Here is a 17,964-nt window from a genome sequence, read left to right on the forward strand (position 1 = left end):
TTACTTCCTGGGCTAAATCCAAGGTGCTGGTGCTGGTGAATAAAGCTCTGTACAGTTTGGGACCAGGACAGCTAAACTTCATCTCCTCTCTTATACACACTGTTGTAAACCAAAATCTGCCCTTTTCCCTTATGGGGTATCCAAGAGCCCATATAGAGTCCCTATGTAGGTTCCCTATTGGTAGGAGAAAATAACAGAGGCCAACCAGAGAATATTGAGAAGCAAAGCAGCTAGTAAGCCTGATCTTTATTGATCTGTTGCAACAGGGTCCTCATTCACCACACGCAGGAGGGAGGAGGAACCCAGAACAATGGCGCGCAAGCCCTTATATATACTTTTGAAATTGCCACCCTGTAGATCAAGACCACCCCCAGAAACATCATACATACATCACAGAAGGGGTGTAGCTCAAGACCCCCCCATACATCATACCTACATCTCAGAAAGGGCGGTCAACAGGAGAAATCTGAGTGCTTTGTTTACCTCCTGTCTGCCAGGTTACCTATTTAATGGTCACTTGATTGGATTGCCTGGGGAGCCTGGCCAGTCTTTTGTAATGATAAATACTTAGTTCCTGAGCCAGGTCAGGCTCACACCCTATTCGTATCTTAAATGTGCCCTTAAGACAGGATTTGTAAAGGAAAAGACAATGGGGAGGCTTTTCCATTTTCCTTTCACCTTGCAGAGAAATAATTGAGGTCAGTTTGGGAATCAAAAATGGTTTCAGGTCGGTCTTCCTGTCCTTTTCTTAAAAAAATTTGCCCCACAAATAATAACATGGTATGTTGTAAATGGATGCCTTTGTATAAATATAGGATATCACATAAAAATAACACATGTTGTATTTTGTTACTAAATTACTTGCAGCATTCTAACACTTTGGGAGAAATATTTACTCAAGAGTGGTCTATGCTTTTCACTTAGCAGGAAAGTCCAATAATGAATGGAAAATGCAGTTTGGTTTGTTTCTGCCTTTTTGTGTGTTTTCAGGTGTCAAACATACGTAGCTCTCCTCCATCATACCACAGCAGCAACAATCCCTGGTGAATCCCTTTAGGGCTTTCATATAAACCATGTCACCTTGCCATAGGTTTGGACATGTCATGAGAGAGATGTCCTTGCCTTGACCTTTCTATGGGATTTTAGTATTATAGGCTCTGGTCTTGCACTGTGAGGAAGTTGCTCACTTGCTCTTAAGGGACGAAAAAGCTAGTTGCAGTCTGGATACACTTGTCAAATTCAAACTGAGTCCAATTAGAATTCAGATAGCACCATGGTTCTCAACTTTTCAAACCAATCTGTAAAAAAACATTCTAAAAAGGGCACTTGTCCAAATTAGTCAATTTATAAGGGATCATTTCTGCTAAATCAAGGCATATATACTTTCATGTAGCTGGTGTTTTCATGGATCCTGAAGCTTGCCTTTTTTTTCGTGAAATGAATTAGGATAATTTAAAAATGGGTAGAGAAGGTTGTCACACTGCAGAGTGTGCCAGGTGGAACATGGTCTAATCTAATTATTGGACCACACAATAGCCTGATCTATTAGAAAGCATAAAATACCTGTTTAATGGTCACTTGATTGAATTGCCTGGGGAGCCTGGCCAGTCTTTTGTAATGATAAATACTTAGTTCCTGAGCCAGGTCAGGCTCACACCCTATTCATATCTTAAATGTGCTCTTAAGACAGGATTTGTGAAGGAAAAGACAGTGGGGAGGCTTTTCCATTTTCCTTTGACCTTGCAGAGAAATAATTGAGGTCAGTTTGGGAATAAAAAATGGTTTCAGGTTGGTCTTCCTGTGCTGATTTATGTATGTGCTTGGTTGGTACACTTATGAACATTTAACATATATCTAAGACCTCAAAATTCCTATCACAACACCAAACTGGTCACTGCATGCTGCAGGAGAGGGCATTGTGATAGGAATTTTCTGGTCTTAGATATATGGTAATGTTCATAAGTGTACCAACCAAGCATGTACATAGATCAGCGCAGGAAGACCAACCTGGAACCATTTTGATTCCTAAACTGAGGAAATGTTTTCTCTGCAAGGTCAAAGTGGGAAACCTTCCATTGTCTCTTTCCTCACAAATCCTGTCTTAAGGGCACATTTAAGATATGAATAGGGTGTGAACCTGTGACCTGGCCCAGGAACTAAATATTTATCATTACAAAGGACTGGCCAGGCTACCCAGGCAATCCAATCAAGTAACCTGCCAGACAGGAGAAAAACAACAGGAGAAAAACAACATTCAAATTTCTGTTTTAAGACCGCCTTTTCTGTGATGTATGTATGATGTTTCTGGGAGTGGTCTTGATCTACAGGGTGGCAATTTCAAAAGTCTTTATAAGGCCTTGCACGCCATTTTTCTGGGTTCCTCCTCCTCTCCTGTGGGTGAGGGGAGCACCCTGTTGCAACAGTTCAATAAAGATCAAGCTTACTGGCTGCTTTGCTTCTCAATATTCTCTGGTTGGCCTCTGTTATCTTCTCCTACCAATAGGGAACCTATGTAAGGACTCTGTATGGGCTCTTGGATACCCCATAAGGGAAAAGGACAATTTTTGTTTACAACAGCATCCAGCACATTGTCGCCCAGTCGGGAGGTTTGGTCTACACAATGTCAGAATTGGACCTTTAGTGTGGAGACATCTGCCATTTGGAACTTGTGTTAAAGAACAAGTGCTGTCTGTATTCTGCACCTTTAATAGGCTTTTCCTTCCTAACAAGTATTTTAAGTGAATAGGGTGGTGGTGTGGTCTAAACCACTGAACCTCTTGGGTTTGCTGATCAGAATGTCGGTGGTTTGAATCCCTGTGACGGGGTGAGCTCCCGTTGCTCTGTCCCAGCTCCTGCCAACCTAGCAGTTCAAAAGTACGCCAGTGCAAGTAGATAAATAGGTACCGCTGTGGGCAGGAAGGTAAACGGTGTTTCCGTGTGCTCTGGTTTCCATCACGGTGCTCCATTGAGCCAGAAGAGGTTTAGTCATGCTGGCCACATGACCCGGAAAGCTGTCTGTGGACAAACGCCAGCTCCCTCAGCCTGAAAGCGAGATGAGCACTGCAACCCTGTAGTTGCCTTTGACTGGACTTACCGGTAACCGTCCATGGGTCATTTACCTTTACCTTTAAGTGGGTAATTTTTTTATTCCAGTCTGTACTGGATTGGAAATTGCTTTTAAATATGCATTTGTTGTTGATGTTTTTTATTGTTAAATTGCTTCAGTGTGTTTTATGCGGATTCATAAACTGAATGAATAAAAATATCTGTATATAAACTTATTTTTAATTGTTCTGCTGTCTGAATGTTCTACTTGTTAGAATTGCAGTGCAGGAGAGCATTGTCGTGACAATGTATTACACCAATAAAATGCTGGTTAAACTGGAAATATGAAATAAACACAACAAACTAAAATAAAATAGCTGAGAGTAGATTATAAAACTAACTTCAGACAGACTACACCTCTTCAGTACAAAAGCTTAGCAAAAGAGGTAGTTTCTTCACCTTCCCCCTAAAAGAGTATAAAGATGAGGTAAGAAACACCTCAGTGGGACGATCATGCCTGAGTTTTGGAGGTGCCAAATATTTGCCTATTAGAGTCGGAAACAAGGCTGACACACAGCACACACTTATCTATCTTTACTCAGAGCACTCCACTGAGTGAGCCACTCTTCATGGCTGGCATTTCAAGAAGACCGTTTGGCTCACATCTACTAGAGACAACACTGAAAGCTGCTGTGAGTGCCAGATCTCCCTAGAAGAGAAAATACAGCCATCTGGTTAAATACTTATTTCATCACTGGGAATCACATGCAAATAAATACAAATTAATGAAGTCATAAAGCTGGAAAAAACACAAGGTTAAGGGTCACTTCTCCCCTTTTCCTTTCTAGATACCTCCTCAAACCAAACCTCAGTACATTTTTCTCAAGGTATCACAGTTGCCCTTTCACACACTCAAGTTTTCATTGCTTAAGAAACTCCCAAGAGACAGGGCCGAGCTGCGCATCTCCATGGTAACATAGCAAACATGCTTTAGAAGGCTGAAGGCAGAAGGCTGCAGTTGGGAAGTTGTGGAGTCAGTTGAAGCTACAGCAAATTAGGTGCAGGAAATGTCTTTCTTTGGATTAACCTTTATGGGATATCAAGACCCCTTTCGGGACAGAAAACTAGAATTACCAAAGTATGAAGTACCAGGTAAGGAAACTATCCGAGAACACTTTGCTGAAAAAACAAAGCCCTTCCTGGGATTAACCAGTGGTGATTGCTCTGTATGTGTACGTAGGTACAAAAGTCTTAACTGTCATTCCTTCATCTCGGAACCCTGGGAATGGCAGTGCTCTGAGGAAGGCTGCGGATCTTTAATGGAATTCCCACCACTGTCACTAAACTACTATTGCCAGGATTCTTGCAGGGAAACCATGATTGAAGATGGTAGAAAACTGATACAGAGCAGTTGCACAGATAAGCTCTTTTTGTGCTGTTCACACATATCACCCCTACTGTACAGGAGGTTCCTGGTTTTGTCTATTCAATCCCCTTCTGAAATTGAAGGGTTGATGGCCATCCCAGTCTTTCAAAGGAGAGAATCATGCACTGGTCCGCATCAGAGAGAATGGTTTAAGCCTTTCTCCCTCAGTGTGCTAGTTTTATGCCTAGAGATTGTTTGTATATTACTGAGATATTTTTCATCCATGCTGTCTTCCAGCTGCAATCTGAAGTGGTACATCTGGGATCTAGATTGGACTGAATTCCCTGGACACAAGGAAATTTTCCTGTCTCCAACATGACCATTTTTGGCCCTAATTTCATTACTTCTTTACTTGACTGAGGCCCCATGTGCTCAACACATTTCAAGCAGCATCACACCACTTTAAACAGTCATGGCTTTGCCCAAATAATTTTGGGAACTCTATTCCCCTAATCCTCTTGTTCCATTTGCTTTCCATTTTGCTATATTCCAGAATTGCATTAGTTTTCTTTCTTCTTCTGTCCATCTTCAGTGGGAACACCAACCCCTAAACTGGAACTTTTCTACCCAAAGCTGCCACCCATAGGACCAAGTGGATATGATGGCACAGTACACAGGGGAAGCTGCAGGAAGTATCGAGAGGCTATCAGAAAGATGAAGCTCAAAAAATGTAGGTAAATAATTACCAGAGGCAGGGTTTAAATGGTGGTTTCAGCAAAAGCACAAGGAGCCTTTAGGATTCTGTAGAGGAACATCCATACTCATGAGTCGGAGCACTGGGACCAGCACTAGGAGCAATGACCTCTGGGTTGGCAGGAGCTGTGTGTGTGCATGCATGCAAATCTAAGAGAGTTCTGGAGGCAGGTTTGGAGGAAGGAGGAGGATTGAAGGCCCCTGGGTTCTTTGAAGAGGATGTCATTGCAGGATTTCCTGTACATATCTGGTTGGCCAGTCTGAGGACAGGATGCTGGACTAGCTGGTCCTTTGGCCTGATCCAGCAGAGCTCTGCTTATTCCAACGATGTTGGGCTCGAGGCAGGTGCTCCACCTCCCTACTCGCTGCATCAGCATGACAGCTGGCCCCTCCAGACAGCAGGGAAAGACAGGGAGGAAACCTTTGGCCATGTAAAAAGGAAGTTTGTTGTCACGAATTTTTAGTGAACATGCAAACCAAGTTGCAATACTGTGTATACAACCAGGTGGAAATGTGATGTTCAAGAGTGCTCCTGAGGAAGAACAGTACAGTGGTACCTCGGGTTAAGTACTTAATTTCTTCCGGAGGTCTGTACTTAACCTGAAACTGTCCTTAACCTGAAGCACCACTTTAGCTAATGGGGCCTCCTGCTGCTGCCGCGCCGCCGGAGCACAATTTCTGTTCTCATCCTGAAGCAAAGTTCTCAATCTGAAGCAATATTTCTGGGTTAGCGGAGTCTGTAACCTGAAGCGTATGTAACCCGAGGTACCACTGTAATTTGAAATGTGTTGGGTTTAATAATCAAAAGCAATTTTTCTTGTGTACCTGGGGTTTTGATCAGTGGCGTAGCGTGGGTTGTCAGCACCCGGGGCAAGGCAAGTAATTTGCGCCCCCTAACCCGTGGATTTGCGCCCCCTAACCCGTGGATTTGCGCCCCTAACCCTAACCCCTAGATGTTGCGCCCGGTGCGGCCGGCCCCCCCCTGCACCCCCCACGCTACGCCACTGGTTTTGATCTCTTTCTCTGATTTCATTCCTCCTCCTCCTCCTCCTGGACAGCAGGCTCGTACCTCTAGGCAACTGATAATGAGGAACCAGTCACCTCCCACTGCCTCCTAAAAGGCTCGCGACATCTTGGGAAGCCACTTGTCTCCTAAGTGCCTGTGTCAGCTGTCATTGGAGCTTGGCTTTCCAGCTCGTCTTGCCTGCTTCTCTGTGAGCACATTTTGTGCTGACCTAGCGATGGGGAAGCTGTGGCCCTCCAGATGTTATTGGACTTATAACTCCAATCATCCCTAGCCAGCAAGACCAATAGTCGAGGATGTAATCTGAAGTCCAACAACATCTAGACCTGCAGTGCTGAAACCAGGGCACCAAGCAGGTTCAGGAGCATTAAGGACACAGTAGTTATTGGTTCTCTGGGGAAGGGGAGGAAAAGACAAGGACGAAATATGATAATTCTAGAAGGGAAGGGGCCATAGGTCAAACGTGGCAGTTCCCATCTTTGTTTAGGGCTGATGCATGTATGAGGACATGACTGTTGAGCTTCTGAACTCAATATGTACAGCGGTAATTTAAACCCACAGATTATTAGCTATCTTCTCAAGCCTCCATTGTTGCTCAAGCTCCTGCTCAAGTCAGTGGATTTTTAGCAAGTGTTGATGGCCAGCCCAAAGCCAAGATCCTTCTCTCCCACACCTCCAGACAGCTTTTGGTTTCTCCTATGGTGTAGTGGTTAAGAGCGGTAGTCTCGTAATCTGGTGAACCGGGTTCGCTTCCCCGCTCCTCCACATGCAGTTGCTGGGTGACCTTGGGCCAGTCACACTTCTCTGAAGTCTCTCAGCCTCACTCACCTCACAGAGTGTTTGTTGTGGGGGAGGAAGGGAAAGGAGAATGTTAGCCGCTCTGAGACTCCTTAAAGGGAGTGAAAGGCGGGATATCAAATCCAAACTCTTCTTCTTTTTCTAGACCCAAATGAAGAGTACAGGGAACCAATGACCTGTGGACAAGAGATTGGCTGGTGGCTGCCTAAGAATCGGTCAGTCAAGCCAGAAGATGCCATCCCTTGGATAAGAGTGCAAAGGCATCCCCAGCTACGGAGCTCTATGACCAAGTGAGCATACAATGGGAAGCAGGGAATCAGCCTGCCCACCACTTCACCCAGCCAGGGATGGAGGATCTCACTCTCATCCTTTAATTGTTGTGTGTACAGCAGACATCATGGCCAAATCCATCCCATACAACTTACATTTTATCATATAGCCTCACCCAAAGAATCCACAGAACTATAATTCTCAGCACCTTAACAAACTACAGTTCCCAGGGTTCTTTGGAGAAAGATGTGCTTTAAATGCATGGTCTGGATGTGCACCGAGGGGGTTGCATGATTCCTGCCACCTTCCAAAAGCAGCTGCCCAGCATCTCCTTTTACTCGCAAAAGACAATGCCATTGCAGTTGGGAGTTTTCCCAGCACCATTTCATTGACTGCTGCTTGTGGAGGGTTTGTGTGTGTGTGTGTGTGTGTTTAGGGAGGTGTAATTCTGAATGCCATGACACAACAGCTTGCACCTCCTCCCATTAGGTATCATTGTGCAGATGTAGAGAGGAGATTCTGGGTGGCTGCTTTAACTGGATCCAAGCACCCTTTGTATTGTCTAAGAGATCCATGCTCTTGCTTGCCTGGAGGGCAGATAGAGGAATGGCTGCGGGTGTGTGGAAACCTTTGACCTTTGTGTGGCTGGAATATAGGCTACTGTACAAAGGTTAAGAGTCATATGTGTTGCTGTGCCAGCTTTGCCTCTTACCCACTCATTTGGCCCACTGCCCCCCCCCCCATAAGGCAATGTGGTCCTTGGCTGGAAAAAGGTCCCCCACCCCTGTGCTAAGATGTGCTTCTCAAACACTGAACCTTTCTTCCCAAGGAACTGCTGTTTGCTCCCCACAGAGCTAGTTTCCAGTACCCTTAACAAAATACAGTTCCTAGGATTCCTCTGTGTGTGCTTTGAAGACCTTCCTCTTTCAACAAGCCTTTTAAAGTTGAGGTCTTTCCCTGTCTGCACCTATTTCGAATTGGCTTTAAAGATGTTTGTTTTTATAGCTTTGTCAATTGTTTGCCACCCTGGGCTCCTTTGGGAGGAATGGTAGGGATATAAATTTAACAATAGATAAATAAGGTCCTGGCAGCTGAAACAGTACCCCACGAGACAATGGAACAGCAATGAAATTTGTTTTCTTTGTTTATTGTAGATTTGTTGACAGCATGATAGCAAGCGACCGCCTCTTCAGCATGTTTTGAGAACCATTTGGAACCATAATAGGAACCTGAGGCGAGTGGCAGCACCACTGTGTCAGTGAGAGCTCATTGGCAATAACCGGCTCCCATGTTTTAGACCTAGCGCATTTGTTCTACAAATAAATAGGAAATCAGTACAATTCACTGTGTTTGGGGTTTTTTTTGCCCACAAAAGAAGGGGAAAAGAAAGTGGGTGGATATAAACTACAAGTGAGAAGCCTGTGGCTTCTAAGTGTTGCTGGGACGCCAAATCCCATCAACCCAGCTAACACGTTCAATGGTCAAGGATGATGTGAGTTGCGGTCCAGAACATCTGGGGAGTCCACAGCTGGTGAAGGCTGGTCTATGGCCGTTTATCTTGTACTATATCTATGCACTCCCTGCTTCTTCTTTTAAGAATTAGTACAGGAATGAGGATTGTTCCTGACATTTCAATATCAAAGCTCGCTATGATTTAAGTAGATGCTGGCAAATGTGTGCACCTGAGCATGTGTTATGTCTACATTTGACCAATGCATGTTTCATCCAGGGACAAATGGATGACATATGCCATACAGGCATGGGCAAACTCAGCCCTCCAGATGTTTTGGGACTGCAACTCCCATCACCCCTAGCTAACAGGACCAGTGGTCAGGGATGATGGGAATTGTAGTCCCAGAACATCTGGAGGGCTGAGTTTCCCATGCCTGATGTTCTAAAGCAGAATAAAATGTTTATTGAACTTCAAAATAGATTATCTCCACCCCATTTCCCCACATGCGGACCCCTTGCATTTTCCATTACAATAACGTTGACCTGTCACTGTAGCAGTGCTTCAAGAAAGGGGAGGAAAATCAATGCTAGAAGGACCCAAATTGCTAAAGGCAGGGCCTGCAGGCAGACTAGTGCTGCGCTCTTACACCCCCCCCCCCCCGCATTTCTCAAACCACCACCTTAACAGAGAAATGGAACAACTCTGTTTTTTGTAAATTCCCTGCTTCCCAATCCACTTCCCTCTAGGAAACTTAAAAGCAGGCTTTACAGATGCTTGCACACAACCACCAAACCAACCCACCCTTCTGTGCTCTAGCAAGGGACTAAGGTGATGATGAGGCTTTCAGGTTTTACTATTGTTTGACTAGCTTAGCATAGACAAAGTCAGAGGAGAACAGTCAAGGAGAGACTAGAGATACACTTTCCTTTGATGGAGGTCTAGTTTGCCACTGTAAGAACAGGATGCTTTTCTAGAAGAGCCACTGGCGAGATCCAACAGGCTTTTCTTACAGGTTTCTGCTTTGTGCAAGGAGTTTAAATGTATGACCTATTGAGCTTAAGGAAAGTTACTGTCACTTAACTATATATAGAATTGCAGTCATGTAGTATAAATGCAGGTCATCTTAGCAGCTACTTTGTTGTTGTTGTTGAGTCGTTTAGTCATGTCTGCCTCTTCGTGACCCCCTGGACCAGAGCACGCCAGGCACTTCTGTCTTCCACTGCCTCCCGCAGTTTGGTCAAACTCATGCTGGTAGCTTTGAGAACACTATCCAACCATCTCATCCTCTGTCATCCCCTTCTCCTTGTGCCCTCCATCTTTCCCAACATCAGGGTCTTTTCCAGGGAGTCTTCTCTTCTCATGAGGTGGCCCAAGTATTGGATCCTCAGCTTCACGATCTGTCCTTCCAGTGAGCACTCAGGGCTGATTTCCTTAAGAATAGATAGGTTTGATCTTCTTGCAGTCCATGGGACTCTCAAGTGTCTCCTCCAGCACCATAATTCAAAAGCATCAATTCTTCGGCGCTCAGCTTTCTTTATGGTCCAGCTCTCACTTCCATACATCAGTACTGGGAAGCAGCTACTACAGCCTAGCCAAAGTTCCAGCATGCAAACCCTCTGCAGTACCAATGGGTCATAGCCTGACCCAAAGTGGGTCACAACAGGAGCACTACCTTCATGCAATTATATGGTAACATTTAAGAAATGGGTTCCCAAATGCATGTTTGGGTTAAGCATGAGACTCTCCATCTCAAGGTCATGGGTTCGAGCCCCACTTTGGGCAGAAAGATTCCTGCATTGCAGAGGGTTGGGCTAGATGACCCTTGTGGTCCCTTCAAACTCTCAAATTCTATGGCTCTAAATGTGGTTCCTGGGACTGAAAAGGCTGAAGATCCCTGCTCTACACCACCCTGCGGCAGCTCACTTTTCTATAACGGTTAGATGATCCCAACACCTTGGGCATTATCCTATATACTGTTGGCAGTGATGTGTGTAAAATATGTAATGTGTTTCTGAATTCTCCTGGACGGTGGCTGTCTTGATGTGGTCCTATATGTCAAAATTACCATTACACTTAGGTTCTGGATTCAGGTAGGTAACAGTGTTGGTCTGATGCAGTTGAAATATATATAAAAATAAAAAAATTGTCCAGTAGCACCTAGGAGACCAACTAAGTTTGTTTTTGGTATAAGCTTTCATGTGCATGCACACTTCTTCAGATACCTGAAGAAGTGTGCATGCACACGAAAGCTTATACCGAGAACATTACACTTTGGGTTATTCACAGTGATAGTTGTTCCTTAATGCCTGAAATAATGTAAGGAGATTTAATCAGGAATGTACAAGCTTTAGTATATTAATGATAAACCCTGCAAAATACCAATGCATAGGCATGTAAGTGCACACAAATTGCTTGGGCTGCAATGATTACAGTCAAGTTGACTTAACAAATGTCTTTAGCCTGAATCAATCAGGTGCTGATATCTATCTATAGCAGATTTAAAAATTCAAGAACTGTTGTTAACAGGTACTGTCTTGAGAGGTGCATCATCTAAAAATTAGTGAGGTGTTTTCTTCAAAAGCATCTTTATTCATACACAGATGGCATGCAGATTTAAATCAATTAAAAACCCATGTGATTCAATTGTACAATAGTGAAATCTCATGCAAGTGTGCTCAGTGGTCAAGTCCCACTGGGTTCAATGGGGCTTACACCCAGGAAATCGTGTTGAGGATTGCAGAATAGAATTTCCTAACTGTATGACAGCCCTAACATTCACAGTTCTCACAAGTTTCCATCTCCCTATATTCCATGTATTTGTGCACTGAGCAACTGGGGGTGGGAGGAAGTTGCCCAGGTAAGAAGAGAGGTAGTATATTCAAGTTTATGGCACTGGGAAGGGAGAAGAGAAAGAAGGAAACAATGTAATAGAAAGTGATCTTTAATATATAATTTATATATACACACACAAAAAGAAAAAAAGTACCAAATAAGTGCCATATTGCCCACTCTGCTCATACACCTTGCCCAAGGAACACAACTGAGCCATTTTCGCAGTAGCCCTAGAGGGAGTGGGGAGATCTGGGTTAGTTTTGTCTTTTTTTAAAGCTCGCTCACTCCTCCTACATAGTCTTCCCCATGGTGAGCATCAATAACTCATAGGCTATGCACAATGACAGTTGTCCATTAAAAATAATCTTTTCTTTTTTAAAAAATTAAGGAATATTAGAGCTTTTTAAACCATAAACTAAAAAAGAATAATCTTCAACTTCTTTCCCTCCTTCTTTAAAAGACTCATTTTTTTCAATTAAAAATAGTTGTTTTCCGCTTTATCCAACCTCTTCAATGGAATAGAGATTTCACAAAGCTCCCTTGCTTCCCCATGGCTTAGATGTTCCCCAATTTAGGTGTCACTTGTGACAAAGAGTTGAGCAAAATAAACCTTGTTTCCAAGGAATCTGGTTCAGTACTGGAATCCTATGTAACAAAAGGTGGAAAGGGGGGCTGTAACTTGCCAACCTCAGATTTGAGAGGGACAAGACCCAAACTATGGTAGTGGGTGGGACATACCCATACACATGCTTGCAACCAATTCAGTCCACAGCTGCAGATTAAAGACTCCTTGGAACAGGGTCAAGTGAAATAGGCCAAAGGTGGTTCCTCCAAAGGGGGAATTGCACCCACTGCATAAAATGGGAAAATTATAGAGGAAACAGGCAGAATGTAAGCAGGCTGCATGCCTGCACTATCCAAGGTGCCCCTACAGGGGCTAGAGAAGTAGATGGAGCATTTCAAAATGGCAGCCACAACCCCATTGATCTGGGAAATAGCAAGTGCTCAATATCTGTGCCATTGGCCAGCCGCGCCAGCTACTGACCACATGGACCTGCCCTTCTACACCAAACAGACACACACTTCTTTTCAGCACACTTTCACCACTCAGCAGTGAGCTCTCTTTCAAATCTTTTTTTACACATGGTTTCTGAAGTTCCTATGACCAGTTAGTACTTTGGTGCAAATAGATTCCCCTTCCCACCCACCTAGGCTAATAAAAACAAAAGGAGCCAAGGGTCTTCTCCTCTTCCACCTCAGTGCCATGTTCTCGCCAACTTAAATCTGGCAATTAACACAGAGCTCTCACTGAGCTGATTTTGTCATCTACCGTGTTTCCTGCCAGTCAGGAGGGTCAGAGCAAACATTCACTAGGGTAGCCAGACCCCAAATTTGTGGAAGTCCACTTTGCACACCCACCCTCAAGCCTTCCAACATCTGAAATAAAGAGCAGAAGGGGGGCGGGTACGTTATTATTTTTTCTGGAGCTACATATATAATATGTATGAGAAAGACGGGGAAATACCCTCAAAACCCCCAGAATCAAGGTCAGTAGAACCAACTTGACCAAACCTAAAAGATGGATAAAACAGGGGGCGGGGTGAGTGGAGAAGAGGCATGGCACTTAATAGCAAAAGATCCATGAGAGTGGGCTAGAAGGAAGGAGCTTGCTCTGTCTGCCAATTCCAGCTCCTGTTAAATAATTTCTACTTCTTTATTTTGGGGTCCCAAGTGAGTAGGGAAGAAGCTCCCGTCTGCAGAAAGGTGGAAGAGGAGGGCTGCAGACAAAGCAATCTGTCCCCTTTACTTCAGGCACCTAAGGCAGGTTTGCATCTCCACAGGGCAGCAAAACCTCATTCCCTGGCTATTACAGGAGATGGAGTGGCGGGGGAGGCAGGGGAAAGAAGGCCTGTTTCCTTCCCGTCTCTTTGGCATCAAAACCACAACCCCCAGCCACTGTCCCATTTCCTCCCCCTCTCAAAGCACCCCAAGTGCTTGTCATCACTCCCCTTCATTCCAACCAGACATAGCAATTTGGCAAATGAGAACTGTACCCCAAATGACAATCCCTCAGAGAGAGAGAGAGAGAGAGAGAGAGAGAGAGAGAGAGAGAGAGAGAGAGAGATTCCCAAACATCACAGTGAGTTTATGAGAGTGTGTTATGTGTGTGAGAGAAAGACACACACACACACAGGAACAAAAAGACAGAGTGGGTGTTTGCTGAGAGATGTGACCAACAAAACGCACTGGGGGAAAGTCACCTCCCCCAAGAGAAAAGTGCCGTCGCTGCGCTTCTGGAAAGTCTCAGCAAAATGGCGCCATGAGAAAAATGGAGCCCCGCTCAAAAAACATCCGAGCAATGCCTCAGGTTGGAGGCGGGGCAGAAAGAAAAGGGTATAGCCTCCCTTCAACAATAAAATCAAAATGTCAGCTTTCTGGATCCACAGATAGACAAGGGTGGGGGTCTTCTAACCCCTACTGCAACCTCCCTTCACCAGGTCCTTTGGTCGATCCCAAGAGCGGCAGAAGGTTCACAACAAACTTTACCCCAAAATAGCACCCACACGGGCCCAAAAGGAGGCACTCCAAGTTAGGCTTTGCTCCAAATAAATAAAAAATAAGTCTTGTATGGGGTAAAGCGACCCCCCTGACATCTCTTCTGTTTCCAAGACTATCAAGGATCCCATTTCAGAAGCTGTAGGGGTTTTTCCCTTTTTAGGAGGGTGTGTTCCAAAATCCAGAGCAAAGAGAGAAAGACAGAGAACCATTCAACCCCATGGTGCCTGACTGAGCCCAGCTTAATAGGTCCCTTTGTTAAGCAAAGGCTCTTTTCTTGCTAACTGGTGGGGCCTCCATTCAGGAAATAGGTGGTCATCTCGCCTTTGCCCTTGACCTTGATGACCCCACGACACTCCAGCTGATAACCTTTGGCTGCCAATACCTGATATAGGTCAGTTGTCACCTAGAGAAGGGGAAGAACAAGTGTTAGGAAGAAAGGGAACACGCAGTTCTGGGCAGGTGGAATTATGAGTTTCCAATTTTGTCCCTCTGCTCACAGAAAGCCTGTTGCTCTAGAAGAGGATTCTGTTCCTGGGAGTGGGAGGCAATTTCCACAAATTCTCCCCTTTATCTTGCAGTCATATCTCCCCGTCCCCCAGCACTGTTCCAAAGGGCCCCCAAATCCTCTGGAGCAAAATTTGGATGGTAAAAGGAGCCTGTAGAGGGAAGTTGCAATCAGCATAAATTGCCTTCTTGCCTTGTCTTGGTGAGAGGGGGAAAGCCAGACTGCTGAATAAAGCCAAACAGGTGATGTGAATCCTGCTGTTTTTGACAGCAAGCAGTTTGTGACTGAGGACAGCAAGGAAGCCAATGCAGCCCCCCCCCCCCGCCCAAGCCTGGCATAATTAGTGCACATTTAAGCAATGCAATGATCCAGCAAATACACTGGAACTGACATAGAGATACTATAGAAACAAATCTTTTGCCACATCATCCAGGGTTTAAATCACCCAGAAAAACCATAGCAGCCCCTCTGAAATACCTGTCATGGAATATCTCAGGTTGGGCTAATAAGTCATGTAGGGTTGACATACATCAAGAATTCCCTGGACATTGCTGGGATTCAGCCATCGGAAATGGCCTGAAAAGCTCAACAACTTTTGTGTCCAGATGTTCACTTTTTGAAATATGGCAACCCTAAGTCATGGGATTTGGGGTTTTTTTGAGCATTTGTCTCCATTTCAGTTATTTGGCTTACAAGAGACCTAGTCCCAAAGTATTGAGGTTCAGGGCTTTCTGTGTCCCTGGGGAAGGACCATAAGAAAGGAAAATGGTCTTGCTTTTGGTGTAGCCACTAGGTCTACAAGCAAGGACTCAGCCAATTGATACTAACTCATCCTGTCTTCAGACTATTTCCCTTGGTGAAGACAACCCCATGAATTCATTATCTCAAGATTCTGTGATGGCGACCCACTTGGATGGCTGTAAAAATAGACTAGGTAGCTTCATGGAGGATGGATCTACCTGTGACTATTAGTGGCAACAAGCAGAACATCCTGAGGCAATATACACCCAGATGCCACAAGGGGGTGCTGCTGCTTTTATGTGCTGCACATGGAATCTCTGGAAGCGTCTCATAGACCATGCTGCAAACAGGATGCTGGCCTAGGTGGGACTTTTGGCTTGGTCTGGCAAATGAGTTCTTACTCTCATATAGTAACCAGAACTATTCAGAAGTGGTCAGCAGAGGGAGCCTTACTGACACAATGCTCCCGTAATATTATTTAATAGAAATGTGGATATTCCGCCCCTCCCACTTCCATGGTCTCTGAGGCAGCTCACAACAAAGCCTGAATTGCTCCTCTTCTCACTCTGGACAGTCTGCTCTGGACAGGATTTCCAGCTTTCCCCACCAGCCCCAATAGTGCCTCCCCCCCCAAAAAAAACCCCATTTGCCAGGAAAAACTGGCAGCAAGTAACAATTTCAAAGCGGTTGGTGGAAAGCTTTTCCTCCACCAGAAATGACTCCCAACAATTGGCAAAAAAATAAATAAATGGTGATGGTGGCACAGGAATGAGTCAGCAACAATCCTCACTCCGATCCAGGTGTTCCAGCTGCTGGGTCTTAAAAATATCCCATCATCTCCTCGTGGGCTGTGTCACAGCTGCCCCCACCTTGAGAAAATGCTAGCTATCAACAGCAGGGCTGCCATGCTTGAGGGAAAAGAACTCCTTTTTTCCCCCTTAAATTGCTACCCAGAAATTCAGCAGCTGTTCAAAGTGCTGGCACTGTGTTCTTAAGGTTTAAATGACCCCAGGAGCAGGATAGATGGGTAGGCCTCCTTCTAAACATTTGTCCCTTATCCTTAAGGAGAATCTTCAAGATGGTCCTAGTTAGGGTGTCATTACATTTGAAGCTCAGCAGGAGGCTATCAGATCAGGTGGGAACTCTTTCTTAAGGAAGGTTTGTTTGGACACTACTCCCTTCCAACTTTTAAGAAGATTTGGGTATAAAAACAAACCAACCCCAAAACATCATCTCTTTTTAGCAGGGCTTATAGATGCAGAAACGATGGGTGCTAGTGTGGAGTGAATCTTGCTGTTCAATGTTGCTGCTTGTTTTGTAAGGTTTGCTGTTTTGTTGATTTTTAACTGTTTTAACTTTGCATGGGATATATACTTTTTTTGTTACAACTCCTGTGACTAAGCCGCTCGGCATAGATTATATTATTACAGACCTATTGAACCTCTCCTAAGGAAGTAGACTTCCAAGGTTAAATCCTGGCAACCATGAGGCCTGGGATGGGGGTCTTGTTCTTCGCATGACAGTGTAAGTCAGGCAGGCCCCCTGGCGGGGTCCCTGGCTGGAGGCAAGTGTACCAGGCTGCACCCTTGACCTCTGCATGGGCCTGCCAGCAACCTTAACCAAAAACAGGTCACGCTATCGCCGCTCTCACCTGAATACGGTCAGGGACACCAGTGCTGTCCATACGGCTAGAGACATTCACCGTGTTGCCCCAAATGTCATACTGTGGCTTTCGGGCGCCAATCACCCCAGCCACCACTGGCCCAATATTTAGCCCTGTGGAAGAAATGGGAAGGGAAGAAGGGATGCAAAAAAGGAAAATCAGTCAAAACTGAGCAGTCAAGCCACTTGCCTTAAGGCCACCTAATCTCTCCCCCCAATGTGGAACACCCGCCCACCCTTCCCAGGCTCCACTGACCAATTTTCATTTGGAAGTTATTGAATGAGTGTTCGTTGATATATTTCATCTGCTCCATGAGCCGCATCGCATAGTCTGCCAGCGCTGTAATGTGGGAGCGCCCCTCGCGGTCATACGTGCTGTCATTCAGCCCTGAAGCCGCCATGTAGGTACTGCCAATCGTCTTTATCTTCTCCAGCTGCCTGAATGGCTCATCACTGATAATCTACAGAAAGAAGCAATGGAAGGTAATTTCTACGAATGCTGAGAGAGTCTCCTTTCATCAAAATTGCACATCTGTTTTAAAACACATACAGCTCCCAAGTTAAAACAGTTCAACGCATCGTTAGAGAGTTACGACCTCTCCTAGACAACGACAGTTCTCTTTCCCAACCTCTGGGAGGAAGACTTTTCATTGCCTACAAACAGCCGCCCAATCTTAAACAACTCCTCACCCACAATAATACAGCAAGCAGACTTAACATGGACACTGGTACCAGAGCCTGCAACAAACCCAGATGCCAACTTTGCTGCCACATACACCCAGACAACACCATCACTGGACCTAACAACATCAAACATACCATCTCAGGACTATTTAATTGCTCATCTTCTAACATTGTGTATGCTATCAAATGCCAACAGTGCCCTTCAGCTCTCTATATTGGACAAACAGGCTAAACCGTATGCCAAAGGATAAATGGACATAAATCTGACACCA

At 44.9% G+C, this 17,964-nt stretch overlaps 2 protein-coding genes across 8 annotated transcripts in view; one reads left to right on the plus strand and one right to left on the minus strand.

Moving 5' to 3' along the window:
• The first annotated feature begins 3,883 nt into the window (after positions 1-3,883).
• SPMIP11 (sperm microtubule inner protein 11) lies at positions 3,884-8,596 on the plus strand. Its single transcript, XM_083599696.1, has 4 exons — positions 3,884-4,197; positions 5,004-5,141; positions 7,132-7,276; positions 8,411-8,596. The coding sequence occupies exons 1-4, from the start codon at positions 4,113-4,115 to the stop codon at positions 8,457-8,459; spliced, it is 417 nt and encodes a 138-aa protein (XP_083455822.1). The 5' UTR covers positions 3,884-4,112; the 3' UTR covers positions 8,460-8,596.
• Positions 8,597-11,634: 3,038 nt separating this feature from the next.
• The window catches only part of ADCY6 (adenylate cyclase 6), a 48,366-nt gene continuing 42,036 nt past the window's right edge, over positions 11,635-17,964 (minus strand). For all 7 annotated transcript variants that reach the window (XM_083599612.1, XM_083599613.1, XM_083599607.1 and 4 more), the window contains 3 exons: positions 17,265-17,469; positions 16,998-17,122; positions 11,635-14,503 (listed from right to left, as the gene is read on the minus strand). In XM_083599612.1, the coding sequence (XP_083455738.1) occupies positions 14,378-14,503; positions 16,998-17,122; positions 17,265-17,469 (456 nt within the window). In that variant the 3' untranslated portion in view covers positions 11,635-14,377. The remainder of the gene's footprint in view (positions 14,504-16,997; positions 17,123-17,264; positions 17,470-17,964) is intronic.

The sequence above is a fragment of the Podarcis filfolensis genome (genome assembly GCF_964270895.1).
Source record: "Podarcis filfolensis genome assembly, chromosome: 2".
Classification (NCBI taxonomy): Eukaryota; Metazoa; Chordata; class Lepidosauria; order Squamata; family Lacertidae; genus Podarcis; species Podarcis filfolensis.